Source organism: Lepisma saccharinum, chromosome 13 (assembly GCF_977018435.1).
Source record: "Lepisma saccharinum chromosome 13, izLepSacc3.1, whole genome shotgun sequence".
Taxonomy (NCBI): domain Eukaryota; kingdom Metazoa; phylum Arthropoda; class Insecta; order Zygentoma; family Lepismatidae; genus Lepisma; species Lepisma saccharinum.
The window spans coordinates 81,048,019-81,065,322 of NC_139241.1; the positions used below are offsets into that span (position 1 = coordinate 81,048,019).

The 17,304-nt window shown below is 39.9% G+C and overlaps 1 protein-coding gene across 2 annotated transcripts in view; it reads right to left on the minus strand.

Annotated features, from left to right (window-relative positions):
* Positions 1-13,873: 13,873 nt before the first annotated feature.
* The window catches only part of LOC145997076 (uncharacterized), a 112,630-nt gene continuing 109,199 nt past the window's right edge, over positions 13,874-17,304 (minus strand). For both annotated transcript variants that reach the window (XM_083133693.1, XM_083133692.1), the window contains exon 5: positions 13,874-14,817. In XM_083133693.1, the coding sequence (XP_082989819.1) occupies positions 14,030-14,817 (788 nt within the window). In that variant the 3' untranslated portion in view covers positions 13,874-14,029. The remainder of the gene's footprint in view (positions 14,818-17,304) is intronic.

A 17,304-nucleotide genomic window follows, 5' to 3' on the forward strand; every position in this document is an offset into this window, starting at 1 on the left:
ACGACTTTGGTACAATGCCAGTTAGGGTTGCATTTGTCCTGTTTCAGGAAAGTGCAATCACAATGCGGGGGGTCCCGCTGTGGTCCAGAAGTGGTCAAAAATCCATATCGCCGATCGACCATGCAAGGAGGATATTAAAATTGGCAATAATGAACCCACGGGGTGCCTTTTGATTCAGTTGTCATCTCTACTTCATCCATGTCAACTCCAGTAATGAGACGGGGACAGGAACCATTATGGTCAAAGTGGGGCAGAACAACAACAATAGATATTAATAATTAAAAGCCGCAAGTAATATTAAAAAGCCCATTGGCAAATGAGCCCGGTGGGTATTGGTCGTAGACAATCGAATAATGTTTGCGACAGTCTCGATTGAATCTGGTCTGGAGCTCGTTGAATTGTTTGTTTGTTAGCCTGGGGAGGAAGTCAAGCAAATGAGGACTCTGTTAAACATGATCGTAAATGTGAATCTGTCCATGGCTGCAGGATGTGTAGACATGTGCATATATGTGCTTACCCCCCTTCACCCACCGCGCTGCGATGCGTATTGCTTGATTTAATGTTTCGGGTGGAAGGGTGTCCTGTGGGTGTAACAGTGTATATAATTCAGAAACACCAGTTTTCTGGGATGAGTCTTTGACGGAGACGACTGTGTGACAAGATAAGGATGAGGTTAGGCTCTACGGGATTTGGAGACCGAAAATGAGACAGGCATTTGCAACTCTAAGGATCCCTGTGTTCGATTCCCTTAGCCTGTAATTTTAATGCTTATTGAATTTAGAGAAGAAAGAAGTGAATATATTTATATAGAACCCAATTTTGAGGGGAAAAAAATTGTGTTCTATATAATATGGGAGAGTGAGAATAATTATTTGGGGGAAAATTTTCGTGAAATAGTTTCTAATTATAATCTAATTTAATATAATTCATCTTATGTAATAATAAGAACCTCTCTTTATAATTTAAATTAAAGTTTTATTCTAAATTTTGCAAAAATCTTCTTTTTTTTTTTAAACAAATCAACCCCAGTTGGGCGCCAATTTACCTAAATACTCACCACACAAAGTTTGAAATCCGAGCGACATTTTCCGTTTTATTTTTCCCATAAGGGTAACATACCCAGAATATAGGCATCCCCGCTGAAACTGCTCTATGGCCGTCAAAGAATTTAATCGCATTATTTTTTTTTCAAAAAAATTGGGCTCACAGGTATGCGGCATGCACTTGACATACACAACAAAGGTTCCCTCGGCCTAACTGTTTCTATTATTACCAATTGTACCCAGCATAACTCCATTAGATTTTATAAGGGTTGTTAAGAGACTTTTGACTCACCCTGTACATAGAATACTACCTCTATGTAAGATGTTAAGTACTTGCCTAACAATTTTTAGGCAAGTATTTAAGTTGTGACTTGTACTCTTTTTCTTAAACATAATCTTGTTGTAATGTTAAATATAAATTCCCAGTCTAATGTTTCTTCAATGAATATGTATCCTATAATTCTCTCACTCTTCCATGACCTTCTGCATACCTTTGAGCTCAAGTTTTAAAAAAATCAATTAAAGTGATCAGACCCTTTAAGGGTCATAGAGTAGGTTCGTAAGGATTGCCTACATTCTAGGCGTGTTATTCTTATGGGAAAAATCAAAACGGCCGGAAAATTTAGATCGAATTCCAAACTTTGTTTTAAGCCAATTGGCGCCCAACTGGGGCTGACTTGCTAAATCCTCACATTTTGGGAATCTCCGACCAGGCTTCCCTTCATCAATTTCATCACATTATCACTCAACCTCATCGTTGCCATTAGCCAAAAATTGCCGAAAAGCGACACGAAATAAGAAAAATCACATCAGAGAAGGAGACAGGAATTGGCAAGTTGAGGTGAGGCCGAGGGTTGATTGATTTGGTGTACTTCACTTCGCTTTTCTGCCACTGTGAGCTAATCGCGATGATGAGGATGAGTGATAATATGATGAAATTGATGAAGGGACACTCACAAAGAACATCCATGCCCAGGTCGGGATTCGAACCCAGGACCCCTAACGTCGTAGCGTTCAGTGCTAACTACTCCGCCACGGAGACCGGCTTAACCGAAGGAAAACGAACAACTATTATGTGTAATAGTGTCTTGGAAGTCCCGAAGGAAAAAAAAAATGCTTTCTTCACCAACCTCATCTCTTGGCCTTTCTCATGGTCCACTGCAATATCACATTATCTCGTTCTTTTAGGGGTCAGTGCTTTCTTTCCTGACCCAACTGGGTTTGCCTCCGCGGGTCCAAAGGGGACCTCCCCCCCTCCCTTCATCTGCACGTTTGATTCTCCAACTCCAGACCATTAATTCCCCCCTCCCCTTCACCTCCCCACATGCAAAAGCACGAATGGCACAGAACGTAGGCAATAAATAACCCATACGGCTATTCCCATTTCCAAGAGTTATTCCTACATTGTTTCTTCCCCCTTTTTACATAATTATTCTTCTCCCCCTGCTCCCTCATTCCTCCCCTCCCCCAAATTTTCATCACCCTTCCCTTTACGTCACACTGCTCCGAGAAAAAAATCTACATAGTACACCAGAAGTTTATAGATACGTGCTTCCACACCCGTTGGTGACGTCAAATATAATACATTCCAATTCCCCCCAGCCTTTTTCAACATCTCTGCGAGATACGTTCCGTTTCCTCACTTCATTCAACTTATTTTCGTTATCAGAATTCTTATAAATCACGCTCGTTATGCTTCCAGTCATGAAAAATAGCAATTTTCAGGCCTCGATCGAGTAATAAATTGTGTGGAAAGGGTCGTATTGGGGGAAAACAGGCTTTTAGACAAGTAAAGGCCCACCTTTCCATCTCGTTCTAAATTGGAACAAGGAGCGAAGAGTCAATTCTGTGTCTCGTTCTAAAATTAAGAGGCTGCGGACGTTATTAAAGTTACAATTTTTCTCAATAGATGGCAGGAATATCAGTAGGATGAAAAAAACTCGGAAGTCTGTAAAACAAATCATGAAAGAAGCAAAGAGAAACGATATTTGGTTCGTTTGATGCGTTATTGAAGACATTTGTATTTTTCATCACTTTTCGTGCAATAAACTTTCCTTTTGTTGGATATTAAAGGCAAGAATCGGTACTGAAATATTGATTTCTCATTATAAATACCTGTACCTGTTGAAAAAATTGATTTCGTAGCAAATAGTTGTAGCAAATAGTTTTATTTAGTGTTAACGTTAAAGTGACATGTTTATGTATATATGTATTAGTTATTATCAGGGAGGGGTTTGCCACTAGGATAGCCTAGGGGCTGCACAAAAATTAGATGCTGAAGGAGGAAAAGTGACAAAGACTATCGACTGTTAAAATTCCTTAATATTGTGATAAAACAGCAAAATAAAGCATGTCTAATACTTTTACTTCCTTTTTTCACGCGAGAAGGTAGAAGGAAGGAGTTTCTATCGTTTTAATTAACTTTCTACATCATAACCCTATTTCCAGTACTGTATTTTAACCAGAGTGCAAACCTAAAATCAAGTCAAATTTTCAATCAGATGTGTGTATATTTTAAAGTTGACAAGTTTTTAATACAAAGCATGCAATTAATGTAAGTTAAGTACCATGATAACAAAACTGTTATTGTTAATAATAATAATTATGTCGTCAGGGCTGTAAACAAAGGATAGTTTAGGGACCCAAATTTTATAAATCCCCGCTGGTTATTATCCTGGTTTGCACTACTTATTTCAGGTAAATTATCAGTCAGTATTTTTTTTTTTTAACCTTTTGATAATTCTAGAATCTTACATTGTGTATAGCAAAGTGACAACATGGAAATGGATACTTCTTCGTCGCATGATATCATGAGACAAAGAAGATTGTAAGTATCAGATTGCAAATTCAGTTGTAAAATAATACTTCGCCGTGGTTTTCCATTATATAGAGAGTAAATGAATAATTTTTCCAAGCTGTTCTATTGGAAATACTTTTGTATTAACGATTTTCTGGGTGATGTAATTGTGCATGGTAACGATTACACAATAGAATATGACAGTTCTGTCGAGCCTGTTAAAGGGGGGGGGGGAATGGTGGACAGGGCTTTTTCACTAAAATAAACTTTCAGATCTTTCCAGAAGGTCACCCCTTACACAGCACTTGAAATCGCATAGATAATTGTTAAAATGTTCTCAATTAAAATCACCACAATGTAATTAAGATACTTAAAAAAGTACAACTCATGTTTCTCTGGTTGAGCATCAAGTGTCTAATGCCTATTTTTGTTCCGAGCCTCCCCGATGGCGCAGTGGTAGTGTCGCCGCCTTGTAATCAAGGGGTCCCGGGTTCGATACCCGGTGGAGGCATATAGGTCAAGTCCCGATTAGCCTTACTGTGCATAAAGTCGACACCAAATCAACCAACAAAGCCTATTTTTGTCGCAATTTTTCAGAATGCAAAAGGATCTGCTGGACCCTTGGCATTGGAAAAAATCGCTGTAGTATTTCAAATTATGGAAAAATTACATATCTTTATAATTCCTTCAAAAGCATTGCTTTTATTGCTGTCGAAATAGGCTGACGGTCCCAGGAAACTATTCAATGTAAATATTCAATTCTCACCACAGAAAATATTCAAATTAAAACTTTTGAGACTCTCTTCCACTGCCCCCAGCTAGTTACGGCCCTGTTGATCCACTTTACCCATTAATTAATCGACGTTAAACAGGTGCGACATATTAAACACAATTCTCTTGCAAGGAGAGAACAAAAGAAAGGCGGGAAACTGACGCGATCAGTGCGCCGCCATGCGGTCGGACCGGGAAACAATACGAAGGTATCCGAGCGACCGCATGGTGACACGGGGTAACCGAGAGGGCCCTGAGAGGGTAACGCACTCCCCAGCGATGCAAACACGCATCGCCCCCGAGGCTTGGCTCAAACCAATACAGCGTCAGGCCCCCGCGGTCACCTGTTAGCATCGGGCAGCAAGGGACTGGACGAAACAAACACATATCCCTCGGGGACACACGCGGGGGAGCAGGATTCGAACCCTCGAAAGTCAGAATTCATGTCCAATGGAGATGTGCATGCTGGAATTCGCATCCTGTAGTACAAAGCATTAATATACCCTTGTCAATGTTTGCACATACGTCTATTTGGAATTGTAGAACAAGCATAACAGCAACTATTATTAATTATTATCTTAATAGGGTTAAAACATTAATTTGAAACAATAGAATGGCTTGATGGCCTATATACGAGGGTTAAGTCATAAGTCATGGCAATTATTTTTTTTCTCGCAAACAGGGGACAACACGAAAAATCTAAGATGTATGTTTGAAAGTGTATGGAATGTACTTTCGAATGAAGCCACCAGATGAAGTCTGGATGCAGGAGACTGTCGTAGGGAAGAGGCATTTGACACTCTGCCCCGTTTGAAGGCCTCCACCCACCTCACCACTGTTCGATAGGGCATGGCATGCACGCCGAGAGCTTCCCGTAGCTCTGTATGGCATTCCCGTGCATTTCTGTCGCGGAGAACTGCTATTTTAACGTACGAACGTTGCCCCTGCTTCATGACCTCCATTTTCGAACGCTGTCACTCGCCGACTGAACTTGGGTGCATGCTTACTACCCCACCGTTGTTCACATACACCATCTGGTGGCTTCTTTCGAAAGTACATTCCATACACTTTGAAACGTATATCTTAGATTTTTCGTATTGTCCCCTGTTCGAGAAAAAAAATAGTTGCCATGACTTATGACTTAACTCACGTAGTAAAAGAAAAAAAAAGTAGGTATAATTCCAAGGAAAGTTAGATGATTGGTTTGGTTTGATTTGGTTTATTTTACTTCGCTTTTATGCCACTTGTGGCCAATCGCGAAGATGAGGATGAGTGATGATATGATGGGATTCGTGAAGGGGCACTCGCAAAGAACACCCATGCCCAGGACGCGATTCGAACCCGGGACTCCTGGAGTCGTAACCGCTGTGATACCTACCCACTCGTCCACGGAGGTCGGAGAAAATAATACAAGTTCCAAATAAAAAAGAAAACTAGGGGCGATGTGGGTTCCCGATTTCCGCAATTGTTTGGAGATGATCTGATGAGTACCACGCTCTTACAGCCTTTTACCCTTCAGGGTTACCGCCTGGACTAATTTATTTGAGGCTGGGTGAACCCCTGAACCGCTTCGTGCTAAAGGGCATTAAGCCATTTGAAGAAATTACACAGTACAAGTAAAAAAAGTTACTTTTCCCCATGAGTGTACATATGAATCAATTTTAGCACAAGTTTTTGAACTCCCTATATGTCTACAGCAGTTGATTCTTATAAAACCATATTAGTGTGTAGAATGCACTTTTCTTATAAATGAATGAGCGCACTTTATCATATCCTTACACCGTAGACAATCCGATATACCTTAGCGAAAATTGGGTTGCCTACCTATTAGGGTCATACGCTACAGCAACGTTTGACCATGACAGTACAAAACATATCAGTGTTGCCATATGCATACCGAAAAATCTACCAGGTACAGTTCCAAATTCTTCGGATTTCGCAAAACATACTGGCGCTGATGGTGGGGGTGGAGCAGCGGTATTGTATCCTTTCACCCGTACTCAACTTCTGGGTTGGTCAACCATCCATAAGCCAATGTCAGCCACATATAACACACAGCCACATCAAAGAGTGGAGGCGGTGAGTTTCGAAAAGGGGGTGGGATGTAACAAAAAAAAAAGTTACAACTTCCACTTCAAAAACAACTGCCGAGCGCTGTTTCCAATATAACGTATCCGGTTTCCCAAAAGATTTTCTGACGTGTAATTATTGCCTTGTTACACTGCGGAGCGCTATATGCAATCAATTATCTCCCCTCCCAACTTTCTGGAGGGGAAAAAAGTGCATAATTTGAAAATAGGGTTAAGGATAAACCCAATAATTGATGTCATGATAATTATAGTCTTGATCTTAAATGCTTTCCTCTCTATAATTAATGTTAGCCATATGTGTGTTGTTGTAGGTGCGATCGGTATGTTGTAAGCAGGTGGTGAAGCGTGGCTGCCTTTATGTGGGGATCTGTTGTGTAATGCCTGTTCACTATATCTCGAGAACTAGTAGGGTTAGAGATATGAAATTCAATGGGTATAGAGATCTAATGGCGTACATTGGGCTATAACTGTTACCTTCACAGAAGGAAAAAAAATCCCCTGTGCTTTGAACAGGGGAGGGAGGATAGAGCCATACACATTCTCGATCTCGACTATTTTGGAGCGATGGTACGCACCTTGCTTCGGCAGCCTTATCACGAGAGTTGCCGACAGATTACCCTTGTTTAGAAGCCAAGTGGGCCCAAGAGCCCCTTTCGCGGAGACATTATCAGGAAAGAATATTTCCACAAGGATCGAGAACCGGTTAGTTCTGGTTAGTTACCAATTTCCAAAATGTAAATAGTTACATTAACTGATTTCGAAAAATGAACTATAATGGAGCCTCCGTAGCAACCGGTGTCCAATCACAGCGCTGAACGGTTCTTTTGACAAAATCCTGTTTCCTTGCTGGCCGCTTCGGTGAGGAGGGATTTTAAGGTTGCCGCTTGTTGCCCAAGCAGTAGACTTAATTGATTGTTTGACCCCGAGTTCCTTCGTAGGTAAACGCGGCAACAGAGGGTCACTGCCATAAAGACTGTCCCCGCGCCGGCTGGGAAGGGGCCTCCACCATAGTTACGGCTACTAATTTCGAGATGCTAATAGTTACTTTTACTAATTTCAGAAAGTAGGTAATTACACTTTAAATTTCAAAAAGTAACTAGGAACAGTTACTTATTTAAAAATAAAACTAGTTACAGCTATAATTTTTAAAAGTAACTAGTTACACTTACTAAATTAGATGATGTAATAGTTAGTTATAAATGTAAAAAAGTAAGTAGTTACCGTTATTCGACAAAATTAGCAGTTCTTCTCTTGTAACTTTTTTGTGTGATTTCTTCAAAATTTTGGACGCCTCTAGGGATGTTCCAAGCGGAAAGATTTTTTTTCCGAACAACAGTCAGGAACTGTCGACAACAAGATATAGATTGTTTAAATCGCCATAACCATTTGCACCGGAGGAGGTAGGAGCCTTAGTCAACTGTCACCATGCCGTTCCCCTATACGCAGACGACACAATTTTCTTGCGCAACATCCTCTGGACACAAAAAAAGATGAGATACATAGCTTGGGCCGTCTTAACTCCTAAGTAATATTTTTCCGGTGATAAAAACATCTCAACTCCCCGTCGTGGACGAGTTGGGGAAACAAAAGAAACGCGAATGGCCGCTATTAGTTTTACGACAGCCGTCTGAGATCTTCAAAGGAAGACGAAAACTACCCCGAATGGCAGTTTCGTTGTCCGTAATAACCATCTTGCGAAGAGAATAAACAGTCCGGGTCCCCGCCCCCCTCTGCCCCCGTTTACGAATCATAACTAGCAAAAGGACCATTTAAAATCAACGGTTCGGAAGCGGGGCAGAGCAGTCAGTGGTGCGTCCAGAGGACTGTAAGATGCTGCGCGTCTCATTCTGTGACACATGATCATCGGCGTACTCGGAAGGGGGATTGATGGGCGCCTGCCCCATCGAAATTTGTATTCCGACAATTTAAAGTTACAAGTCATCAGGAAAATTATCATTTTTATTGTTAATAACTGAAATAAAATTCAGATATATTTTTATTCGACGAGAAGTCAAAAATGCGTTAAAACGAAAAAAATGACTGACTGTAAAATACAGGTACTAGTTTGTTTTCCCATTCTATCATCTAATAAGTTGTTTCACAGTTTTCAAAATTTCGAAAATTAGAGTTTTATTTGAGAGGCTAAAATTTCCTCTAAAATATTAAAAGCTTTCTCTTGCACGTGGTATGTAAAAGTTAATAACAAAATACTACACTAACTGTATGAAATGTAAAAAAGATAACAAAGAATAACTCATCTGTTGCGTCAAGTAGCAAAGTCTCCTCAAGGATATTATTATTATTTGGAATGAGATTGGTTTGTTTTTATTAGTTTACGATAATTATTATTCTAAAAGTATATAAACATAATAACATTATTATTTCTATTGCTATTCAGTTTTATCAATTGCCTGACCCCCCTACAAAACTTCTGGCGATGTCCGTTAGGAGGCGAATTGGTAACGTTCTGCCCTCTTAAAAGTATTGTCAGACGCCAAAAAGAAGACAGGTTATCGCAGCAATTCTTGTGTTTTTTTTTCTTTTAAAAAAAATCGTGGTCCTTTATCAAATTTGGCAATTATGACTAAATTAGCGAGTTGGGATTTCTAAGTGCACTAAAAACTGCCCAAATAGGCAATGAAAAGGCACTAGAAATTTAGGAAAAGGCACGAAAATCAACAGTAAATATTACTTAAAACAATGCATATAGTAGGCATTAACTTGTAATATTGTGCTTGAATCTCATCGTAAACTGTAGGTTCAGTCCAGCCTGGCCTAAGTGTGTATAAAATGGATGAAATAAAACAAAACTCACTTCCTAGACTCGCGTTGTAATCACAGGGTCCCCAGTGGAGGCACATAGTGGTTCAGATCCCACTTTAAACTGTAGGTCCAGTCCCGATTAGCCTAAGTGTGTATAATGTGTACTTAAACCGAAACTCGATCCGGCCAAGACTGGAGAAAATATTTCAGCAGACAGATTGGCCGAACTTTAATGATCATATACGTAGTATCTTTTCTCGAATTCTGTTCTACCGAAATCCACTTGACGATTAATTTTGTCGTTGGATCCTTGCAGATTTCAACCACGATGACGTCACCGCGGAATTGGTCTACTTTTCTTCGTATACAATGAGATTTGCCATTTACTAGCTGGCGATCAATCTAGACATCACAAACTCCTGAAGGAAGAAGGGGACAAGTTTCTGAAGGATCCTACCCGGATATGCAAATCAACGGTAAGGATAGTTTGTTATGTTCAATGTTTAATATCCTACGGGATATAGCTCTCCAATGGCATGGTTTGTGTCCAGTTGCAGTGATAAGGGTGCCACAGAACTCCGCGGTGCAGGGAGGGGGTGGGAGTAGTTAAGGGAGGCCTCTCGGTCACCGAAGTTCCCAGGTTTGAGTCCCGGTCTGGTCTTTGTGAGTGTCGATTCATCTGTTTCATCTTCATACGTCGCGATTACCCAAAACGTGGTCGAAATATATGCGACAATAAATTAGGGATGGACACAAAATCCGGTTAACGGATATCAAATTATCCTATATAATCCGGATATCCGATTATAGATTTTATGAAGCATTTGTAGAAAATACGTACAGTGAAATTGAACATCAACAAAATAATATGTGGATATCCCGTAAAATGGATAATCCGGACAACTTGGTTATCCGGATAAAGATATGAGAATATCCGAAATCCGGATAAAAGTTTATCCGAATTTGGCCATCCCTACCAGGCACGTATCTAGAAATATGTTTCGGGGTGGGGGGGGGGGGTTCGAACCAAGTGTCTTAGGAATACTACTACTAATAATAATAGTAGAGTCATTCCATGCGAAATCAACACAGCCTCCAACCTGACCATCTCCGATTTTCATGAAATTTGGGGAATTGAAACTATGCATGGAACTTAGTAACTATGAAAATTTTTAGTCCTGTGCGTCTTGTAATTGTTAAATTATTCAAGGTCAAAGTTAGCAGAAATTGCCCTTTTTGAGCCCTCTTAGCTTTACTAAATGTGCTGTAATTCCGCCACTATTTCGCCTAGAAAGCTCAAAGAAAGCTTATTGTACAGAGAATTGAACAAGCTTTCCAGTGATATATAACAAGCCCACCTTTCGATAAAAATATAATTTTGTCACGTGACCTTGACTTTTGACCTTCAATATCTCAAAACATGTCATCACCAAAAATTGTGAAAAAAATATATTTGGTCCCTCATGCCATACTCTAAAACATATCAGAAAATCATTCTGGGACTGCCATGGGATCAGAAGATACAAAATAATATGTTTAACTATGTGACTGATAAAAGCCTCATTACATGAACTATGACGAGTCAAAAGTCCTTTAACACCACCTACAAATTGTAAAGAAGTTATCCTGGTCATGATAGAAATATGTTAGGCACAGGGAGATCTCTAGCTGTGTGTGTCAAGCGCAGGTCCGGCATATTGTTGACCGCCATATTGAATTCAACGCAAACATTTCAAAGGAAAGTGGGTGATGTGAAATATCAAATGAGGCTAGAATTTCACGAGAAATGAAGCGGCGAAGGTTTTCCCAACTTATTTTTTGGCAGCAAAACGTTATACGCATATCTTTCACTTACGATATATGCACATTATAGTGTTGTCAATATTCCTGTGAGCACACTCGTTGACGTCTGTCACGCTCACATAGAACATTTGGAAATGTAGCAGGTGCAACAACATCGCAAGCAGCAACTATGCCTTCTCTCAGATGGTCAATATCAGGGATTTTTAGTGCATGCACCATTCTCTTCAAATGTTTCTGAAGGTAAAAGTCCTCCTAAGATGTTAGATCTGGGGAATGTGCAGGCCTTTTAATAGATTCCCATCTGCCCATCAATCTACCTAGAAATTTACGATGAAGAATGTTCACATAGTGTGGTCACACACTGTCCTGCTTCAAAACTCTGAAAAACTGCCATACCCCGTAAGCAAGGATGAAAAACCTGTTCACTTAACGTAACACATCCAAGAAGCCCTAACCATTTAAGGTTCCGTTGTTGAATATGGACCAACCATTCCAGTTCTCCATACACTATACCACATCATTAGCTTACCAGCAATATCCAATCGGCTGGGATCTGTCTACTGTAGATTATCAAATCACAGGTATTGCGTATAATTTTTATTAACTTTACCAGGAACATAAAAATTAGCATCGTCACTGAAGAATTTTTCATTCCAAAGGAAGTGTCAATTGTTTGAGATACTTTTCCCAATATTCTCCACTATTCAAGTATTTGGTGAATGTTGCTGATTAAAATCATATGCAATGGTGCGTATATTTCTTTCTGTCCCAAGATGTCAGCGTGATCTCGCCGAGTTCCTGACACGTTAGGAGCATTCTTAATACTTTGTTTTTAACACCTCGAAAAGGAGAAAATGGTTACAAGCATGCAGTAATAACTTTTTGCTGGTTAAATATTATTTGGAAAAACCTTCGCCGCTTCATTTCTCGTGAAATTCTAGCCTCATTTGATATTTCACATCACCCACTTTCCTTTGAAATGTTTGCATTGGATTCAATATGGAGGTCAAAATATGCCGGACCTGCGCTAGACACACACAGCTAGAGATCTCTCTGTTCCTAACATATTTCTTTCATGACCAGGATAACTCCTTTACATTTTGTAGGGGGTGTTAAAGGACTTTTGACTCGTCATAGTTCATGTAATGAGGCTTTTATCAGTCACATAGTTAAACATATTATTTTGTATCTTCTGATCCCATGGCAGTTCCAGAATGATTTCTTGATATGTTTTAGAGTATGGCATGAGGGACCAAATATATTTTTTTCACGATTTTTGGTGATGACATGTTTTGAGATATTGAAGGTCAAAAGTCAAGGTCACGTGACAAAATTATATTTTTATCGAAAGGTGGGCTTGTTATATATCACTGGAAAGCTTGTTCAATTCTCTGTACAATAAGCTTTATTTGAGCTTTCTAGGCGAAATAGTGGCGGAGTTACAGAACATTTAGTAAAGCTAAGCGGGCTCAAAAAGGGCAATTTCTGCTAACTTTGACCTTGAATAATTTAACAATTACACGACGCACAGGACTAAAAATTTTCATAGTTACTAAGTTCCATGCATAGTTTCAACTCCCCAAATTTCATGAAAATCGGAGATGGTCAGGGTGGAAATTGCACATATCTGTGTTGATTTGGCATGGAATGATTCAGTAATAAAAATATTAAAATATAATTATATTAAATCAAATTAATACTTACTACAATACATAAATTAATATTATTATTATACGAATATATAAAAAGACTGTATAACAGCGCATATTCATTACGTAGCTTACCTGTAGTTAAGATGGGGCAAGTGCCCTGGCAATGAAATTAATGTCAAATAGATGAATAATTGAATATTTATCGAATAACAAAAATGATGTTACATGTAGTTGAAGAAAAGTAAGTTCCTGATTTATATTTTATGCATATTATTTTGAGTAATAGTGTACTTAAAGCATCTTTGTAATGTCATTCAAAGCCGTATGATCCCAATATAATCCTTGCCTTCTAAAATGTTCAGAGGAGATTAACAACCATCGATTTATGCAACGAATGATAATATTCTCATTACTTAATTTTAGTACTTGGTAAGTCTCTCGGGGGGCCGGACCTCTGGACCCCCCTAAAGACGTTCTTCCTGTCCTTGAAAGCCCCATGATCCCAATATAATCCTTGTTTTCCAATAAGTTCAGAGGAAATTATACAACAAAGACTAAACGAATATATTTTTCATTATTTAATTTTAGTACTTGTTTCGGGGGGGGCGGACCCATGGACCCCCCCTAAGTACGTCCTTCATCCCTACATAAATACCACTTTAAACTGTAGGTCAAGTCCCGATTACTCTATATTTTTACAAAGTGGATTTAAAACAAGAATTGCTTCCGGAATTTAATAGTACCAAAACATTAACAGTTACAATTTTGTAATATAACCCTTACATTGATTGGTTCATAGCACAGTGTAATGAACAGGGGAGAACTTTTATAAAAATAATAACTACACTCAATTTAATATGAACACATTTTTATTTGCGTTTCTTATTAGACATAAGATTCTTCCATCAAAACAACGAACATAAAGCTTCCTCGAATTCATCACGGAACACTTCTCTAACGAAATAAATTATATAACAGCACCGTAGTATTTGGAAAAAGGTGGGGACGAAATAGAAGATAAGTTTTTTTTTCCTTTTTATTATGAAAGTCACTCACAAGAATGTCTTGTCCATTCACGACACACCGATAGCGAAAGAGACACACAAGGTGCTAGTACGGCCGCCAAACGTCCGAGTGTCTCGTCGTCGACGAACTCGTCGTTGTCGTCGACGACGACGATAGTCCGTTCTGCGTCGACGACTTGGACGTTGCCGTCAGCGACGACGAAATACTTTGGTTCTGCTTCGTGGACAGCTTTTTGCTGTTGTTGTTTGTCGAGTCGTCGATGACCGGCTTGGATTCGAACCCGGAATCATCCTTATTTTTCGAAGCACTCGACACAGACTGTGCACTAGTTCTTTGCGACGCCAGGTGAGCGACCATGGCCAGGTCTGAGCTGTGAAGGTGCTGTTGTAGCTGGTTGTGTGCGCCGTACAACTGCGAATACAACAACGAGGGTGGTAACAGTGGTGCGTTTAAGAACAGGCTGCTGGCGCCAGAGCCGTAGTAGCCTGGACCGCTGAGGAAAGACGGCAAACCGTTGTGCAGCGCTCCGAGGTGGTGGCCGGCGGAACCGATCAGTGACGTCAGCGGCAGCGACGGTGGCGCCGTCGAAGATGCGGCCGAGGTCGACCTTCGTTCGCTGTCTCTCCCGTTGACGTTCGTCCCGTTCAGCTGGGATGATGCTGATGATGATGACGACGATGAAGGGGGTGCGTCGGTCACGGTTATAGACAGCTCCGGTGAAGCGGTGTGTCTTGGGTTCGATCCCAGGCCCGCTGAAGATGTGAAGATGCTGAGGGCATGAAGATCGGATGTCTTCAGACGTCCTTCTGGGGTCAAGCTCGAACCGATGTCTGCAGAACTCACCACTGGGTGCGCTGATCTACTCTCCGAAACTGGAATGCAAAAAATATAAATAATGAAAAAACATGTAGTTATGTAGGAATCAAAACTTACATACACATAAGTGATATAGCCAGGTCACTCATCAATTTTTAAAATATCAGATGCTCCTCTATAACAAAGCCTTTTTAAATTATTTTTTTCTGTTTTTGCACATGGGACACTCAAATGCTACATGTCAAAAGACATTTGTCTTTACTCATGCAACTCTCAAATGTCAATATAAACGTGACTTTCTCATGGAACACTAACATATCCGATATCAATATAGCGTTTGTGTTTGCACATGGAACTCTACAATCAGGTGTTGTTATAGCATTTGTGTTTGCACATGGAACTCTACAATCAGGTGTTGTTATAGCATTTGTGTTTGCACATGGAACTCTCCAATCAGGTGTTGTTATAGCATTTGTGTTTGCACATGGAACTCTCCAATCAGGTGTTGTTATAGTATTTGTATTTGCACATGGAACTCTCCAATCAGGTGTTATTATAGCATTTGTGTTTTCACATGGAACTCTACAATCAGGTGTTGTTATAGCATTTGTGTTTGCACATGGAACTCTACAATCAGGTGTTGTTATAGCATTTGTGTTTGCACATGGAACTCTCCAATCAGGTGTTGTTATAGCATTTGTGTTTGCACATGGAACTCTACAATCAGGTGTTGTTATAGCATTTGTGTTTTCACATGGAACTCTACAATCAGGTGTTATTATAGCATTTGTGTCTGCACATGGAACTCTCCAATCAGGTGTTGTTATAGAATTTGTATTTGCACATGGAACTCTACAATCAGGTGTTATTACAGCATTTGTGTTTGCACATGGAACTCTCCAATCAGGTGCTGTTATAGCATTTGTGTTTGCACATGGAACTCTCCAATCAGGTGTTATTATAGCATTTGTGTTTTCACATGGAACTCTACAATCAGGTGTTGTTATAGCATTTGTGTTTTCACATGGAGCTCTCCAATCAGGTGTTATTATAGCATTTTTGTCTGCACATGGAACTCTCCAATCAGGTGTTATTACAGCATTTGTGTTTGCACATGGAACTCTCTAATCAGGTGTTATTACAGCATTTGTGTTTGCACATGGAACTCTCAAATGCCGGGTGTCAATATAGCATTTCTGTTTGCAGGTGGAGATCTCAGATGTCCGGTACCAATATGGGATTTGTGTCACGAGCCGGAACTAAATACTGCATCATAGAAAACGCAAGCCAGCTCCAGGGTGACAAGATGTGAGAGGAGGACACGACTGACGGACCAACACAGGGCCGCGACGCGACCCATCCGGGGGACCACGGACCGGAGCAGGTACAGTGTGATGACATTAGTATTTCAAGTATAAGTGTTTAGTTGTCTTAATCTCGCTTGTGCGTGATTATCCTCTCTTGCAGCCAAGGTCTAACGTAACATTTGTGTCAAAATAACATTTGTCAGTTGATCTTAGACTGCTCACAGATGTTTAAATGATAGATGTCACTACAATTTTTTTAAAAATATGATCCTAGGCCAGGTCCGGATTTCCCAATAGGCCTCATAGGCCCGGGCCTAGAGCGGCACTTTGGTAGGGGCAGCACGATTGTTTGTTTTAAATTTATAAGGAATACCTAATTCTCTGGTTGCCTCTTTCTTTCTCCGGACACACGAATGGAATGACTTAATGTAGTTTTATTGTAAATATAAGTTAACGAAAAATATTTCTTAAGAGAGAAAGGCTGGCAGGGCTCGGAACTAGTTTACTAATTTGTTGTTTTAATTACCGACCTTGTTGCTTCGAATGTACAGCATTGTGCTGACCGATTGCGGCAAGAACGTGGAGCCTGCTTGCTTTTGAAAGACAACACTAGATTGGCTGCGTTCCAGGAACGCCGTTCCTTCTTACTGCCGGCATTGGGCGCATATCAAAAGCATGTGATTCGCGTTGAAATGTTGAGAATTAAACTGTACGCGCAAGCATTATTAAAGGGGTTTCGCATTGTACTATTCTACTGTTAGTTGCTCGAGAATATTATTCAAGAAGTAGGTGGTGTGTTGCGTCTCCCGTGTGTCAGTGTCCGACGTGCGTTTGTTGGGGTAAGTTTAAAACGTCATTACGCTCATTATGAGTGATCAAAGAGTAAGTCTCGGTGGGTCACAATACAAAAAGAGAAAAGCGGAGAAAGATGAAAAGCAGGAAGCATTTCTGAAGAAGGTTCCGAAAATCAGTTCTTTTTTTTTATACAGAAATGTAAACAGGAAAAAAGTGAGGAATGTGCCGTTGATGAGCCCCGTGTGTGTTCTGCCCTATCACTTAAATGAAGTAAAAATAAAAGTCTTCTCTGAAAAACAAGGTAAATGTTAAAATGTAATTTATATAATTTATATTATATCGCTTTGTTACATTTTTGTATGTAACTATGATTTAATTAATACTGCATTCCGTTAATAGTAAAAATAGTAATACAGAAAATAATGATTTTTTTTTAATTCT